This window comes from Hippocampus guttulatus, chromosome 5 (genome assembly GCF_054856545.1).
Source record: "Hippocampus guttulatus isolate MCC_2025c chromosome 5, RoL_Hgut_1.0, whole genome shotgun sequence".
Taxonomy (NCBI): Eukaryota; Metazoa; Chordata; class Actinopteri; order Syngnathiformes; family Syngnathidae; genus Hippocampus; species Hippocampus guttulatus.
The window spans coordinates 13,753,543-13,770,458 of record NC_141265.1 but is presented as its reverse complement, the minus strand read 5'-3'; the positions used below and the strand labels follow the sequence as shown (position 1 = coordinate 13,770,458).

Here is a 16,916-nt window from a genome sequence, read left to right as displayed (position 1 = left end):
CCACATCATCAGTTTTTTATTCCTTCAGTTAAAAAAATTAAAACTGAAAAAAAAGAACTAAAATTCAATGTCGTGTGTATCTTTCGAACAAATATGAACAACTCTAACCAAAAAAAAAAAAAAAAAAATGAAACGCTCACATTTCTCAAGACTTACAGACCTTATTATGTATGCCTACGTCATGATGTCAGGATGAAGGAAGACTGGCTGCTGGAGATAAATGATGACAAAAGGAATAACCCCACAAGCTCTGTGACAGCTGGAAAAGATGGACAACTTCTTCACGGCAAATATTTACAGAATGACGACGTTTATTATTTGTCAAGTTGGACAGAAGGAAGATGCATGTTTCCTCTGTTGGCGCACGTTCACACATTGTTCTTCTTCACTTTCACAATTCACACTTTCCAAAACAAAAATGTCAACTCTCCAGTATTTGCTCCTCTACATAAGCAAAAAAAAAATGTCAGAGAAGATTTCGAGGCGAGCGCAAAATGTCAGCTGTGAAGCAGTGGAGAATGTCAAGCAGGCAAGTAACGGCAGCATGCTTACGCAACAACCCTGTCAGCATAATAATAATTATTATTATTATTGGTGTTCACAGTTAACATTTGATCCCGGGCAATAAGTGCGGTTTGAAACCAGCCAAACGACAACAACAAAAAAAGCTGCTTCCACATCCTGCATTGCAATAAATAATGCATTCCTTATGTTTATCAGATCAATTTAAATAAATGGAAAGCAATTGTGCAAAAAGACGAATAGGGAGATTTGGACCACCAGAAGAGGATCAATAACACAAAGACACTCCGTCACGCACGGAATTTAAAAAAACAAAAAACAAAAAAAAACACACCATTAAAATCTGGATTGCTGCACAGTCATACCCATAAAAAGTATCCCCCAAATGTTTTGCGCTGTATTTTTAAATGAGGTGATTAGTGATTAAAATGAGGCTTTTCTATTGTTCAACCGCAGTTGGGGGAATGCAGTGGGAGGGGGTCATAGTTTAAGGTGGGGTTGGGGGAGAGGCCTTGGATAAAACAAGCAAACGAGTCATACAAAAGCACCAAAACTGAACCTAAATGTACAGCCAATGAACAACAAAATAAAAATCCATGTTGCGTCGCGTTGCTAGTCTTTGTCGTGCATCTGCTGCTGCATTTTGGTCAGCATCTCCTGCATCCTCTTCAGCTGATCGCACACAGAAGAAGTAGGTTTCCGTACATTGAAGGCCATAAATGTACAATTTGTTCTCTTGAATTCTGGTTTGGTATTTATGCAGCGGCACAGAGAGGCAAATTCATCTCATTTGTGCCGCCCGCATTCTTGACAATAAAGGTGATTCGGATCATCATTGGTGCAATAAAATGCAAGCAGAGAACAATAAAGCTTGTCATCATTCGAATGGCATTTGTCGTCTTACCTCCTCATCTTTCATTTTAATCAGCTTTTCTGTGTCCACATCGGGAGTGGACAGTGGCAGGATGGGGATGGGACTCTCCATACGGTTGTCCTGTGCCAGTTTACTGGGGGGGGGGGGGGGGGGGGGGACGAAGGCGGATCAGCGTCGAAATCCCCAAACATCGGCAGTTAGGTGTTTGCGAAGTTTGTGTACAAAACACAAGTACCCGTATAAGGGGGTCAACGGGAACAAAATACAGGATTACGTCGCAAACACGAATTGAGACGCGCTCTAATACACACTCATGAATTTGTGTAATCAAACACTTCGCACCTCGTCATCTCCTGTATGCACTGCGCTCTGTAGTTCTCATAGTGGACGTCGCAGGTGACGTCTTTGAGGTCGTGCATGTGCGAGCGGATCAGCATGTTCCTCAGCTTCACAAAGTCGCAGTGGGATTGGTTTTCCACTGCAAAGCGTAAACGCAATTTTCACATGAGTCGTTTTGCTTTTCGGAAGCGGCGAAAAGGAAATCAATGATGACATCACCTTCAACAATTCCCCAGGGGTAGAGTCGCCCTCGCACTCGCTGTCCTCGAGCTTCCACCACCGTGTTACTGCCAATCACCGCGAATGGGGTGCACTCCTGCATACACGTACACGTACAATTATGGATTTGAATGTCGCCATCATAACCAATGTTATAAAACCTGTATATTGCGCAGACAAACTGAAATGTAAAGGGTTACAAATATTAACTGCATTATAACTAAATCCATCGATGCCCACCTTCAACTCTTTATCAAGTTGCTTGAACTCCTCATCCTCATCTGAATCGCATTCGGGGAACTGATAGACTTTGATGCCAAACTTGTCGATTTCTTCTCGTATCTGCGCGCACACACACACACACACACACACACACTGCAATCAGAATGAGTGTCAACCACAGCGTGAACATGTAAGCGGTTGGACTCACTCGATCCTTCAGCTTCTTGATCTCGGTGGGAGTGAGGCAGTCAGCTTTGGCGATGAGCGGGATGATGTTCACCTTTTCGTGGAGAGCTTTCATAAATTCCACATCCACTGGTCGCAACCTGAGCCAAGAGATGCACAGTTAGCGTAGAGTTCTGTATGCGTGTTTTAGTTGAAATGACGTTGTCCAACACGACAGATTCTGGAAGCCTTGGGCGGATTATTCACATAGCAGGGGCAGAGCGGCTGAAAATCTGACTGGACGAAATAATCTAATAAACGGAAAGTAAACGCAGCCAAACACGATGGAATGTACAGATGGACTGTTGGGAATAAATGAATAAAACTTAATGGAAATGTGTGTGTGCGCGTGTGTAGGTCATTACCCGTGACCGAATGGAGGGATGAAGTAAAGGCAGCAGTGGACCCTGTTGTCCTGGATGTTCTTCCTATTGAGGCCGCTCTCGTCTCGGAAGTACTGCTCGAACTGCTGGTCGATGTAGTCTGTGATGGGCTTCCAGCTACACACGCACACACACACATTAGTACATTCGCAGTTTCTTGAGCCACAAACTGAGGCAATCCCAACCCACCACTCATTGTTGTTAACGGCATCTCCGAAGCCCGGCGTGTCGACGATGGTGAGCTTGAGCTTGACTCCTTTCTCTTCGATGTCCACGGTGTGTTTGATGATCTCCACCGTCTGGTTGATGCGCTCTGGCCACCATGACGACATGAAGAAAAAAGTGAGTGATCTCATGCAGGAAAGGTGTCAATGGACACAAAAATAGGTACACTTGCATACTGTAAATTTAAAACAAGAGCTGTATTTAAACTTCTGCCTTCATAAGGATAAAAGTACTCTGTTTTGATCCTGATATTGGAGATTATTTTATCGTTCGAACCTCATCGGCAATTAACTCAATTCCACTCAGACTAACATTTGGCAGAAAAATTATTCCCGATTAAAGGTTATTGTCAAACTAAACAAAAAAAGACAAGTACATCCACTAATTAATGCTATGGCATGATGTAAAATGCGATAGACGAGATAATGTATTGCATTTATGGCCGTGTTCTAACTCTTTACGCAACGGACTCAAATACAACAATTGTCTCTTACAGGCAAATATTATTTATGCCTTGTGAAAAAACAACTACAGCCATTGTGAAACAATTCCTCGTTTGTGTCGGAATGACGTTATACTGCCCCCGGTGGCCAAATCCCGCACACCAAAAGGGGCCACAGTGAATTCATTATGATTCACAAACGGTTTAATTCTTTCCATTCTATTTAACAATGTCAGGAATGTGTATTTTTATCAAGTAAAATATGAAAGCGTTATTTTCTTTATTCGGATAAGCGGTCCAGGAAACGGATGGCCGTGTTAAATTAACCATTACAATTTTAATTTTTTGGGGGGAAGGGGGGCGGCCGGAACTGATTAATGGCACTTGCATTCATTTCAATCGCGAACAATGATTTAAGATATTGGTGTTTGAGTTACAAGCGTGCTCACAGACGAATGAAACTCTCAAGGCACCACTGTACTCAAATGGCCTAAAATTGAAATGAGAGTCTCTTCAGTGAGTGGTGATTTCAGGAAATAGTGATGAATCAGACTGTTGTTTGCATCATAAGATACGACATTACTGAACGTGTGTGTGCCACGACATAAATCATTATTTGAGCTCCAAGTCAAGAAAGCAGATAAGAGGAAGCCACCGCCTGTGGCCGTGTGACATGTTAAATGTACAAGAGAAAGTGTGTTATATAAATAGCAGACCTCGGAGCACATCCATCAAGCGGCCAGCCAGCAATGAAAACGTAGCTAATCATGATGAGACTCACCTTCAGCATTCAGCAGCTTCCTGTCCTTGTAGAGGTCGGTGAGGAACAAGCTGTTGACCAGAGTGGACTTGCCCATTCCAGATTCACCTGATCAGTAAACAGATTATAAAAAAAGTCAATTTCAAGTAAGTGGGGTGGGCCACCCTAGGGGGGGAGCGCTTTGCAATTCCAGGGCTGTGACCCAAGGGAACATGCTTTTTACTTTGCCATACAAGAATAAAGTGGCAGTGGCGCTCTCATTGTCAGAATATTGTCCTGATGGATGAGAACCGGTAGAAAAGCCACAACAGACCTGCCACCATAAGAGTGAAATCGAAGCCTTTCTTCACCGACTTCCTGTGGACTTGGTTGGGCAGAGTGGCGAAGCCCACATACTGCTTCTCCTACGAAACACAAAACATATGCAGGCTTCACTTTGTATGGGGAAGCACAGGTATTTTTTACCTCCAGCAAAAGAATGACAACAAGGATTGCAGGACTATTGTAAGACCAATTACAGATTGTTGAGCATGTGGACTGACAGTCCAGTTTACCAAGTCATCTTCCTGGTAGCAAAACCGCTCTTTACGACTAATGAGATCATCTTCTGAGCCCTAGTTAGCTAATGTCTGCCATAAAGTCGACAGGAACTTGGTTCTTAGCTCAGGGCTTGCTCTGGGGAGTTTGTATATCATCGCTGTCCTGTGAAAAACATGGATGTCCATTTTCATCATAAAAAAAAAGTGAATGGGTTATCCACATTTCGGACATTGGCTGTCGATCGGTCCAGGGTGAAGGCAACCTCTCGCCCCAAATCAGTTGGGATAGGCTTCAGCTTACCTGTGATGAAGACAACCTCTCGAGAAAGCAGTTGATATTTGTAGTCCCACAATCATCCATGGTGTGAAGAAGGAAAAATGACGCAGTCCGCCCATTTGGTCATGACTGTCTTACATCATCTTCCTTGAACCAGCGAAAAACCCAACTTGTCTCCCTGATTTTGTCACTTTGTTGGATTCATTAATTTTTTTCTACCTGTCTCTGCCAAGAATCAAAGATGCCCACAATATACAGTAGTTCTCTTACATTGTTCTCCAACGAAGGAGCCTGCTCACTCACAAACAGACGGAAAAAAAAAAAACAGCCTATGACATTGAACCTAGATTTTTTTGCACTGTATTTAACAGTTCAACCTCAGCAATGGCCCATATGCTCGAAAATAGAAAGCTGACATTATCACTATATGTGGTTCTCTGAGAACACAAATTGGCACTGCTCTGTGAGAAAATACTGTACATCAAATGTGGTGGCAAGTGGAGAAACTTAGACGAACGTCACAACGGTCAGCACTTTTCCCCCCCAGCCATCCATTTTCTGTGGCGCTGGTTCTCATGAGAGAAAAAAAGGAAGAAACCCTGTACAGAAGCAAGACCGAAGTAAAGGGGTCTTTGGGTTTTCACTCCTGCTGTCCGTGCTAGAACATCTCCACATCAGTTTTTGTGTGTCGACATAAATACACAGTCAGACGGACGTTGGCTGCATGAGGACATTCACATGCACACAGACGCCACATTGACCAGAACTCAAAAAAAAAAAAACAAGCAACTGTGCAAACACACAGCTGGTCTTTTTATATACAATGTCAACATGTCAACGCATAAAGACCACCAGTGAGGGGCCGGACGTTGCATGGAGGACACAAGTTGGTCAAAAAAGTCGATGAATGAACTAACACAGCATGAATCGTATGAGATTTTGAAAGTCTATTAAATCCTCTTGTGGGCAGTTTCCTGTTTGGAATTTACATTTAGGGGCAAGTGGGGAAATTCGCAGCAGGGGGTGATGTGGTGAAAAAAAAAACACACACACGCCACAGCCCGACAGGCCTAAAGCTCAGACTCATCTTGGGCAAAACCTCCATTGATTCACCCACAATGCATTGGTGGTATAATGGTTAACATAGCTGCCTTCCAAGCAGTTGATCTGGGTTCGATTCCCAGCCAATGCAAGCTCTGCCTTGTCCCGTCCCGTCCCCCCCATCTATCATACCTGACTGCTTCTGCCATGTATGATTTGTGCAATGTTTTGCCCCTAGTGAGCTGTGTTATGCCCAAACATATTCGCCAAACGAAGGAGCGGCGGATTGGGCTACTTGCTGGTGCCGTTCTGAAAAATTGCAGAAATAAAGGAATTTATTTTGACATTTTGCCTGCTCACAATCTGCTTGCGTCACACTTGAGTGGCAGGCAGTAACCCCGCAGATGCAATAGATGGAAATGTGGCATAAATAAATAAAGAAACAAATGCAGCTTTTTTTTCCCAATTAAAGTGGCTGCAAATTGGTTACCCTCCATTTATTGGATAGATTCTACGGGTTGTTGTTTTTTATATAGTGCAGTGCTCAGACTACACTCTGCTGAGTGACATTTCACATTTCAGTTGGTTTCATGATGACTACAGTGCTGACTTGACAAAGAAATATCGTGCCTATGTAAACTTTGATGGTCGGGAACTAATGTTTTGTCTCTCTCTTATCTTCAAGTCACAAAAGTTGCATGTTGCTATTATCTTTTTTCCATCTAATCAAAAAGATTATCCTTGAATCCAAATGTACGGCACTTGCTCAACGAGGCAACTTTAGCCCATGTCTGTGATGTTGCCAGATTAATGGCAAACACAACATAAAAAATAATAATAATAATTACATTTTCCTTCAAACACAAAAGGTACTCTATATTAGCAAATGAAGATTTTCGGATGTACCCAGAATGACTTGTCAAGTCATTGAGTTCAAGTCGAGTCTTTCAAGTTATTGCCAAGCAGTTCACGAATCATAAAATCAGCCACTCGAGTTGGCTTGAGTTCAAGTCATGTAACTGGAGTGCCCGTCCCCACCAGCACAGATTGCTAACGCTGCAAAATAAAAACATACAACACTGTATAGTAACCAAAATAAAAAAGGTCCTAACAAAATCAATAAAATTGCACATTTGACAGTAATATTAATAACAAAGAAAATGGTGTCTGTATATGATCGAGATAACGGGAGTGTACTTTTCCTAAATGTAATCTGTAAGCAGATGCTGCCCCACCATTTTCTTTCCATATAAAACACCACGGAGGCTTCCGAATCCCAACTTTATACCTTCTGTCTGGCCGTTCTCACGCGTGGGCACAGGAGTTTTTCCACTAGTTTCTCCTGCAGCATGATGGCATCCATGCTATAAATGCACCAAAAGCTGCTGGCCGACGTGTCCACCCAGCCAAAGAATAATCCAACGGGATCAGGATACAAACAAACGGGAAGCCTCAACACACACAAAATAAACTCCCCTTTTACGATCTTCCCTGTTTCTTGTTTCCCTTTTTTTAACACCCCTTTTCTCCGTCTGCCCCTGTTCAGACAGGTACACAGGAATTCACACTGCGCGGAGGAAAAACAGAAAGCTAGGCGAAGCGCAGCCAGAGGTGCCAATTTGTGGGAGGAAACCAAGAAAAGGCCTCAAAGAAGTTCATTCATTTGTCGTGCGCTCCCTCCCCTTCAGAAAGAGCCTCAACTTTGCTGAGCTTAGCCCGAAAGAGAGAGAGAGAGAAAACCTGTCTGATCAGGAAGAGGCGCTTGAAGAAACAACACGTGAAATCCACTACCATCTTCTTAGGCTGCAAGTATGGACCCGCTGTCATAACAATGATCAACCTGTGCGGAAAGTCAACCTGTTCGTCAACATGCTCATGCTGAAGTACCAAAAGTACTCAGTCTCTAGTTACGGTAAGTAGAAGTACATACAGACTTTGGACTTTTTGAGCTTTGCTGAAACTATGGCAGAAAATTGACCTCTAGAAAATAAAACAAAACGTCATCCCTCGTTTGCCAAAAGCTGGTCATAAGACTCGCAAACAGAAGCAAGAGAACATAAGCCAGCTGAGCGGTTTCAGAAGCTAATTTTCAACTTTCCCGCTTGTCAGGTAGCTTTATCAACTCTGCTTGATATTTAATTGATTGTACATTTCCCCCCCAAAATACCATTTCAAACCGATAACATTCAATGTTATCGTAACACTTTATTATTACAAATAAGTCACGCTAACAGTGTAGCTTACGTCGGCTTGTTTACAACTCTCATGCTAGCTTAGTATTGCTAGCACTCGATCATACACATTAGTGAGGGTTTTCATCAAAAACCCGAGCTGGGGAGGTGTCGATTTTTCAGGTATTTTTACTGACATAAATACAGTAACAAATTCTTTGTAATTTGTTATTTCCCACCACTGACTGTAGACAACCACTGTGCATTTTTATAAGTTGCTTTACGACTACAGAAACTCTTTTCAGCCTATGGATTTAGGAGGTGGAATGTGCGGCAACAAAGGTTACAGCCAATTTCTTCCAGATGTGACAGTGTTGTGTGTGTGTGTGTGTGTGCGCGTGCGCGGCTGGGCGTGTCCGTGGCACATATGATGTGGGCAGCGTATTTGAAGAAAGAAAGAAAAAAAAAGCCAATCTTTTTCTTTTCCACCAAATAGTAGGCACACCCTGTTCGGATGTCGTGTCCAGTGAGTTGCACACTTGTACTCTCCATCACAAGGAGACATTGTACTCATTTTCTATACAGTATACCGATTGTACTCATCGGTGGTACACCCCTGAATTGGTCGGCAGACAATCGCAGAGCACATAGTGTATCCACCCAAAACCACAAATCAGCGGCCCATGGGCCCCTTCCCCACGATATAGAAAATTGAGCACCTTCGTTTATTTCAGCTAGCTGCGTCTACGCTTCGCAGATGCATCTTCGGATCGGATAGTTCGTTGGCGCGGTTTTCGTTTGAGTGACTCGTTGTTGACCGGTAATGCGTGCACATCACCCAGAGGAGTGGAAAAAAATGAAATAAATATAAAAAATTTAATGACAAATGCAAATAAAAAATTGAAAACGAAAAATACAATTGGAAGTAAAAACACAAATTTGAATTATATTTAAAAGTTAGAGTTAAAATTAGAATGAAAATCACAAATTTCAAATTAAATGCAAATTAATAACTTAAAATCAAATAAAATTAAATCCAGTCAAATTTTAAAAAATGGACATTATGTGACTTGGACAATTATTGAAAGTATTTTAATGGGTTGTATTTCGTGTAAAAACGGTGTGTTGAAATACAGGACTTTCACGCACTTGTGTGTGTGCGTGTGGGTCATTTGGACTTTGTTGTTTTCTTTTGGTTTAGGTCAGGGATGGGCAAACTACGGCCCGCGGGCCGGATCCGGCCCGTTGGTCTTTTTAATCCGGCCCGCCGAAGATTGGTGCACAATTAAGGTTTGGTTGCATTCATTTCGATTGGACTTGTAATGACAGGTATTTCAACACCAGGTGGCGCAGTTACTTCAAGTTCCAGAGCACAGGGAGGGAGGGGAAGACGAAGAAAGAGGGAGAAAGTAATGACCATGGAAGGGAAAGTGATATGTATCTGATTAAACAAAGCGGGTAACAAAGTACGAAACATTCAGGAGACGCCTGGAGTCGGAAAGACTCAAATCTACGAGACTTTGAAAAACAAGGAAACGATTCTTACTCAGTCCGATTCTGGCCATTTCCATGCTCAGAGTGAATTGCTTGTGGCCCGAGTAAATGAACATTTCCTAGAATGGTTTGATTGTTATCATGTTAAAAACTTTCCGCAAACTGGACCACTAATAAGAGTCGGAGAGCAGTCAAATGTGTAGAGCGTGAATAACGGGGCTCAGTACACATCCTTGAGGAGAACTGGTGCTGAGTGTGATGGTGGAGGAGAATGTTACATTATTACTGGCATACAAAGACATTGTGCTATCTTCTTTATTTTCTATTTCTAACTTTTGGCCCGGCCCTCCACAATATTTTCTGCTTCTCATTTGGCCCCCCAGGGAAAATAATTGCCCACCCCTGGTTTAGGTGATGGTGGAGGGAGTGCAATATGCTAATACGTTTGCGCTTCGTCTTCATAAATAAAAGGAGCAGATGCACCATGATAGCACGGCAGACAAAGGCCCAACACTCTTTGTCTCATAGGCCAGCTGTCTCACGCACACACATACGCACACACATCCTTATGTTCTGTCCTTGCCCCAACTTAATCAGAATCAGACTCATCTTTAATTGGCCAGGCAACTACAATAAACAAAGTCACGTCATAGAAGTATCGAAAGAGTTTCCATAATGTAAGAGTACCATTGTGCTGAATGTTGCACGTACAGCGCATTTGACAATAAAGTTGTACTTGGCTTGCATTTCTTACATTTCAGAGGCAAAAGCAACTATTTGTTTTTCATGGTCTTAAATGATCAGCGGACTGCTGCATATTAAAGAATTAATTACTTCAGTACCAAGCAGAAAGAGTGATTGTCTTTCACTTGTTTGCACGTTCACATGAATGCGTCAATGGAGACAGTATCAACGATCCAAAGCTCAACAGGCAGCCATCAACTTGTTCCTTCTTGCGCGTTCAAAGGCATGACATAAGAGGAAGCGACGGTACAATAAAGCCCAGCAGGGAGCGCTTGATTCAAAAACATACAATTGATATTGAAGCCCTTCCAAATGGGTCCAAGGAGAGTGCAAGAGGCTGTCTTCCTAACACGCAACCCAGAAACACTGGAAATGGATCAAAAATACCTGAAGCAGCCCGCAGCGAAGACCCAACTTTCTCTCTGCAGTCACAGAGTAACAATTTGAGTAAACAACTGGCAATAGCGTCCCCACATGGCAGTTTTAGGCATGACAGCTGCAAAGTGTTGTCTGACTGAGTTTGTTTTGCTGCCTAATGAAGTCATGAAGTCATGGAATCGAGAGAACACAGTCCCACAATAATGAGTTATTTTTGCAAGAATAAAGGACTTATAATTAATTAGAATTAGTTTATTTTTTGAACGAGACTAAAGTTATAGCATTATGTGAATCGTTGAATTTGTGTGGGTGTGTGTTCGTGTGTGTGTGTGTGTGTGTGTGTGTGGGCGTGTGTGTGCGTGTGTGTGTGTGCGTGTGTTTTAACACCCTCGAACCCCTTTGTCCAGCACTTGGTGATGAACAGGTCCACATGCACCACACCAGCCTCTATGCTAATGTTAATCTGAAAGGGTGTAATTAATGGTTTTGAGGAACACACCTCAAGTTGAATGAAATGGATCATTTTCATTTGGTCTGAAATAGTAGGCCGCTTCAATATTACGTTGACTCTGTAAACAAGGCAAATGTCAGACTTGGCTTTTGAAGATTTCCTGACAAAACACAGCATCTATCCCCAAATCACCTCTGTGTGCTTTGAACAAATATCCAATGTAAATATTATATAATAATCTTCATGTGTTTGGGGGGGGGGGGGGGTTATGCTACAGCTCAGACATTTTCACAGAGCTGTAATCCGAATATTATCCCGCAGACCAAACGGGTTGCTCACTTTGAATTTTGGTTTAGCGTATCGTGAAATTCGGGTCAGCCTCCAGCTAACCCCTCAAAGTTCCCTTTTGGAACGGTTGCGACTTGCTTTAGAAGGCGAGGCAAGGCAAGGCAAGGCAGCTTTATTTACACTATATAGCACATTTCATAGATACATTTAAAAAGTGGAAGAAATTTAACACTCTTTGAAGGCGTTGAAATTGACGTTTTAATGGCTTGTATGCAAATAATTGGCTCTCTTGACGAGATTCACTTAAGGCTTCATCCCATATAGACACACGGAAAGATCCTCTTCCTAATTCCGCCAATCTACTCATCCAATCACTAAAAATACAGAGACAACTCACAGACAGTCCGATCTCATACAATTCACTTGACCGAACAAATTTTTTTCATTCACTACTCCTAAATAAAAGTAGTAACTCTAAAATTGTGTTCGATAAATCAAAGAGAAAGAGAATAAGTTCCGACTGTAAGCGAGGCCACAAAGGTATTGGAATTTGATTGACCAAGCATGTCGGGGTGGGAGGGGGCACGCCCAGCGCAATTCAGGATAACGGGGAGCGTGAGCCAGCAAGCTCGTATTGGAGGCAAAAGCACACACGGCGAGTTGACAACTTGAAAAAAAAAATCGATGGTATCATCGATTAATCTACATCAAGTCAACTGTAGCGGCGACTACAAAAAAAAGTGAAGTTGGTGAACACCTACACTGGCATGCCTGCCCAGCCATCAAGTGTGAAACAAAAAAACAGTTTCTCCACCGATGGCATGATCAGGCTGGGGGAAGATCGGGAGTCACTTTCAAGCAATGGCCAGTCTACACTGTCTGAAAAACGATCACACTGAAACAACCCCGTCCTCCGCGAGTGTGGCCTTTTTCTTCTGTCAAAGTCAAAAGGTAAGCAGAGCTGCACCGACTACTGTTGGATGCACAGATTGGCCTTCGCCAGCAGCAGATGTCTTGATAAAAACGGAATGCCACTTCAACGTGAATTATATACCCAATGTTTTGTCACGTGCGAGTAAGCCAGCGATTTTGTGACATCGAAAGTTGAAATTGACAAATGCACTTCAAGGGTAATCACAAGGCACTTGAACGTCTTCCTCTATTGTCTATTGAAGACTTCCACTTCACTTCCCACTTGCACACGCTCAATCTGCACTTTGGGAGAAGAGAGAGTCGACATCTGTTCACCACTCTTGGGAAGACGATCGATGTGATGAGAACAATAGAACACTTGATATGCTTTCCTCAATCAATCAATTATTCAGTGTTACACACACACAGAAGTCACACCACTAAAACTTGTGGACGGTTCATGAAAGCCGCGTCCACTCCTTCATATCAGAAAAAAAAAACTGTTGCCTGGCAACAGTGTTACCACAGCTCACAGGAAATTATGGCAACATCCACCAAATGTCAGCAGCATTATTTTGGACGCTGCGCAGTCCAACAACAGACCAGATGGGATGCGATAAGTGGGAGTGAGACGAGGAAGAGGGGAAAAAAATGTGAAAAACGTCAAAAAGTAAATATCGTTTCCTTGAAATACAGTACAGCAGTCGGGTTGGATTTAATGCTGGCAGGCATCATACTAATCCTGGTTTTCCAGAAAAAAAAATCACAAGCTTGTGTGAGTGTGTATATGTGTGCTGATACCATGTGACCTCAAAATGATTTGTGGATGAACTGGATTTGGTCCAAGTGTGAATTTCTGTGGGAGAGAAAATCTGTCTGTCTGCCTTATCTGCCAGGAAAGGGGCTGCGGGGGGTCATAATTCAATCAGGAGACAAAACAGCAGCCGACAAACAACAGGATGGGAGCTCACACCTGGACTGCAAAGATACTGACGCATCAAGGAGACCTTTCAATGTCTAACTATCAGTGTTTACACCTGTGTTTTCTCACTTTTATCGAGCCAAGACACACCGGAAAAGGTTACAGCGCACGCACAAACTCAAATGTCACAAAAAGTACATACTGTGCACACTGTTAAATAAATGTAATCTCCAAAAAGTACAGTGGCGTGTCGACCTAGAAGTGACTGACGCGATCTGTCGCTCGGGTGATTTTTTTGGGGGGGTTGAGTTTTTTGTTTTTTGTATGTATTTAACAAAACCACATTTCTTGCAATAGCTGCTCAACCCGTATTGTTTTGTGTTTTTTGTTATTGTAAAGTGTCCTTGGGTGTCTTGAAAGGCGCTTATAAATAAAATCGATTATTATTATTATTAATAGTTCAGTAGCTTATTGCTAACACACAATGCAATACACCATAGACAGGCTAACGAAATTAGCATCAAAGTTGTGGTAGTTATAACCCCATAAGCAACAGAGACCCTATTTTCAGTCCCAGAGCAAGTTTAGAGTATGAGCAGTCTAACTGTGTGGAGTTTTCTTTCTTTTGGTACATTGCTAGACTTTGTACAGGTAGACTTGGGCGTAACGGGGCATTTGCGCTGTTGTGGGTGAAGCATAGCATTTTTCTGGCCAATCGTGGCGGAAGCAGTCACGGCACATGACATTGTGGAAAAAGAAATCAACTGGATGGAGTTTGTGCATGAGATTGGCACATGGACTGCAAGATTTCCCTTTGCGGATGACGGAGTCAGCCGTGCATGTGACGTGGGCAGTTGGAGACCGCCTTATTATACCATGGTCGTGGAGGCATTAATCATGGCAGCAGAAGAAAAGGTCCTGAATACAAGATCGATAGAGGCTGGGGTCAACCACCATGACCCCAGGTGCAGGCTGTGCAAGGAAGCGCCACAGATGGTGCAGCAGGGCGCAGCCGAGTGTAAGAGGCTGGCCGCAAGGGACACATGGAGCGGCATAACCAGGTAACAGGAATAGCGTACCAAATATGGACTACAGGTTCCAAAATCAAGATGGCATACACCTCCAAAGGGGGTTGAGAACAACCATCCCAAGATCATGTGGGACCTCCAGATCCAGACTGAGAAACTGGTGATAGCCAACCAGCCTAACAAAGTTGTGGGGGATAAACGTCAGAAGACAGCAGTTGTGATCGATGTAGAAATCTTAAATGATAGAAACATACAGAAAAAGGGACATGAAGGGAATAAATTTCATCTGTGCTGTATGTTACACATACAGTACATTTGACAATAAAGTTTATCCAATCCAATGAAGAGCTGAAGAAAAACCAATGGTTGAAGGAAGAACTAAAGAGCCAGACAGTGAGAGCAGGGAGAGTACTTTATATACCATCTTAGCATTTGATTTATTCTTCTTGTTCTGTCAATGTGAGGGGGTACTAGAGAAGACTTTTTCGTTTCGTTTAAACGCTCACCGATTTAAACCTCGCGGTCTTTCGGTGAAGCTCTACCTACTGATCCAATGTCGTAACAGGAAGTCACCCCGTCCTCTGGTGCAACCCACTAAGTGGCGTGTATGACTACATTTGTTCTCTCACATTTTCTCATCGTTGCAAAGGCCTCGAGTCACATGTCTCACACATGAGTGTGCATATTCATATTGTGGAGGTGACCTAAATATGCGAGGGGCGGGCAGCATGCAGCCTTTATTGTAGCACATATTGGGGAACCACATCACGGTACCTTAAGGTAACGGATGCCTCGGGCCTCCTGATAAGGCCGTAAAACCATGTGATCCCTCACGGCCAATCAGTAAAGTATGCTAGGAAAAAATATATATTTGAAAAAGTAACATTGACAAATATAATACTTATCAGGCTTGTAAGCATAATAATTTTCTGTTTTTTAAAAATCAGAATTTTTGAGTGTTTCAATGAGTGCCCTATAAAGGATTAAGCAGATTTGTGGAAACTGCCACTGTGAGCCTGTCGTTAAACAGTTAATAACAATGTGGCCTTACATCACCCTCCTCAGCGCTCTCATAATCCCATAATCATCCGTACATACAACAGCGTGATTATGCTTATTGTTATCGTAATAAGCAAAATTGTACTTTTTGGGAAAAATGCGCTGAGTTAAGTGCAGCGCTGCAAAAGACAATAATAAACTTGATGTCTGGAGAGATGGGCAAGTAAAATGCCTATTTTTCAGAAATTAGATTTTCAACATTGTTTAATTCAATGGCAATATTAGTAAATCACATCATTGTGATTTGTGATGCAAAGATTGATACTCTTTGCAAGATTCGCATGAGCTCGATGCAATAACGCAGCACTGGCCTCAACTGTGACTTCTTTCATCCCTATCTGTTCTCCTTCGAATTTTATCAATTAATGAACTACAAATTGAGGAATTATTCGAAATCACTTTCAGGCAGGGAAAAGCAGACAACACCTGGCAGCCAGCTGATCACAGGGCACAAATACAGAGATTTGCATTCTTACCCTTATATGAGTGGGAAATGAACCCATGCTGCCTGCATTTAAATCCGGCGAGTGTAGCGCTACAGTACACCATCCATGACAACCTAAATATGTTAATTTCCATTCCATCTTTTTTTTTTTTTAACTTGGCCCAATCAGATAAATGATTCTGTTTAAATATGCCACTGTTGTGACTCAGAGTGCAATTTAATAGTGGTAAATTCTGAATGCATGATCAGCCATTAAGCACTTAGCACATGCAAACATGAGGGAGAAAGGACCTGGTGGTGGGGTGAGCGGAGGTTTGTTGGAGTGGGGGTCCTGGCTCAACAGAACCCTGCAGGCTATATAGCTTTGTTTCTTTTATAAAAGGAAATAAAAACGGAGTGGGGAAAAAATTATAATGGCTAGAGGAGGATGTTGCTCCACTTCTAAAAATGAAACCTAGCCCACCAGCACAATCACCCCTCCTCCTCTTCCTCTAGCATCCTTCATAATGTATAAATAATGAAAATCATGCTCCAAAAAGAGAAATGAAATTCTATCAAAAGAATTTAAAAATGAGACAATGAATGCTATATCTTACCTCGGCAGTTTCCTCTGTAGGCCACGATGGATTCGAGGATGGAAGATGAGGAGAAGGAGCAGGTGCAAGGTTGCACATCGACGCCCAGAAACACACACACGCACACACAACGAAGCGCTTCTGTTAACGAAACATGTTCCAAACGAGAGCAGAGAAGAAGCACGAAATAAGGCTCACCCGTCTTTACCGGAATCCGGCTCTTGTATCGGATGCTGGCCGTCATGTCGACCGCTCAACGAGATGCGCCCCGCTCGGCTGCCACACGCACACGCAAGCAGTGAGAGGGAGGGGAAAAAAAACTAACAAAAAAAAAGAGGCCGACAGTCAGGGATGAAAGCCGCGCCCATCGCCCTGGCTCAG

At 42.7% G+C, this 16,916-nt stretch overlaps 1 protein-coding gene and 1 non-coding gene across 5 annotated transcripts; one reads left to right on the top strand and one right to left on the bottom strand.

Annotated features, from left to right (window-relative positions):
- Positions 1–291: 291 nt before the first annotated feature.
- On the bottom strand, positions 292–16,855 carry septin5a (septin 5a). 4 transcript variants are annotated; one of them, XM_086110998.1, is made up of 12 exons: positions 16,734–16,855; positions 16,557–16,570; positions 4,525–4,615; positions 4,233–4,319; positions 2,974–3,097; positions 2,767–2,901; positions 2,385–2,502; positions 2,195–2,296; positions 1,955–2,051; positions 1,739–1,874; positions 1,427–1,529; positions 292–1,194 (listed from the first exon to the last, which is right to left on the bottom strand). In XM_086110998.1, exons 1-12 carry the CDS (start codon positions 16,777–16,779, stop codon positions 1,135–1,137), a joined length of 1,113 nt encoding a protein of 370 aa, XP_085967124.1. In that variant the 5' UTR covers positions 16,780–16,855; the 3' UTR covers positions 292–1,134. The 4 variants fall into 4 exon arrangements, with proteins under 4 accessions (XP_085967124.1, XP_085967126.1, XP_085967123.1 ...); XM_086111000.1 differs by lacking the exons at positions 16,557–16,570; positions 16,734–16,855 and adding an exon at positions 10,865–10,883; XM_086110997.1 differs by lacking the exons at positions 16,557–16,570; positions 16,734–16,855 and adding an exon at positions 7,357–8,000.
- Positions 6,148–6,219, top strand: trnag-ucc (transfer RNA glycine (anticodon UCC)). Its single transcript has one exon. It is a non-coding gene; the product is annotated as a tRNA-Gly (tRNA).
- Positions 16,856–16,916: the final 61 nt, after the last annotated feature.

Bases quoted from the DNA above. Each gene is read 5' to 3' on its own strand.
- septin5a (XM_086110997.1), bottom strand. From the start codon at position 7,431: ATGGATGCCATCATGCTGCAGGAGAAACTAGTGGAAAAACTCCTGTGC. The intron at 4,616-7,356 runs GTATAAAGTTGG...TGTGTTTCGTAG, and splicing joins TGAGAACGGCCAGACAGAAG to GAGAAGCAGTATGTGGGCTT. The intron at 2,503-2,766 runs GTAATGACCTAC...CTCTTGGCTCAG, and splicing joins ATCCCTCCATTCGGTCACGG to GTTGCGACCAGTGGATGTGG.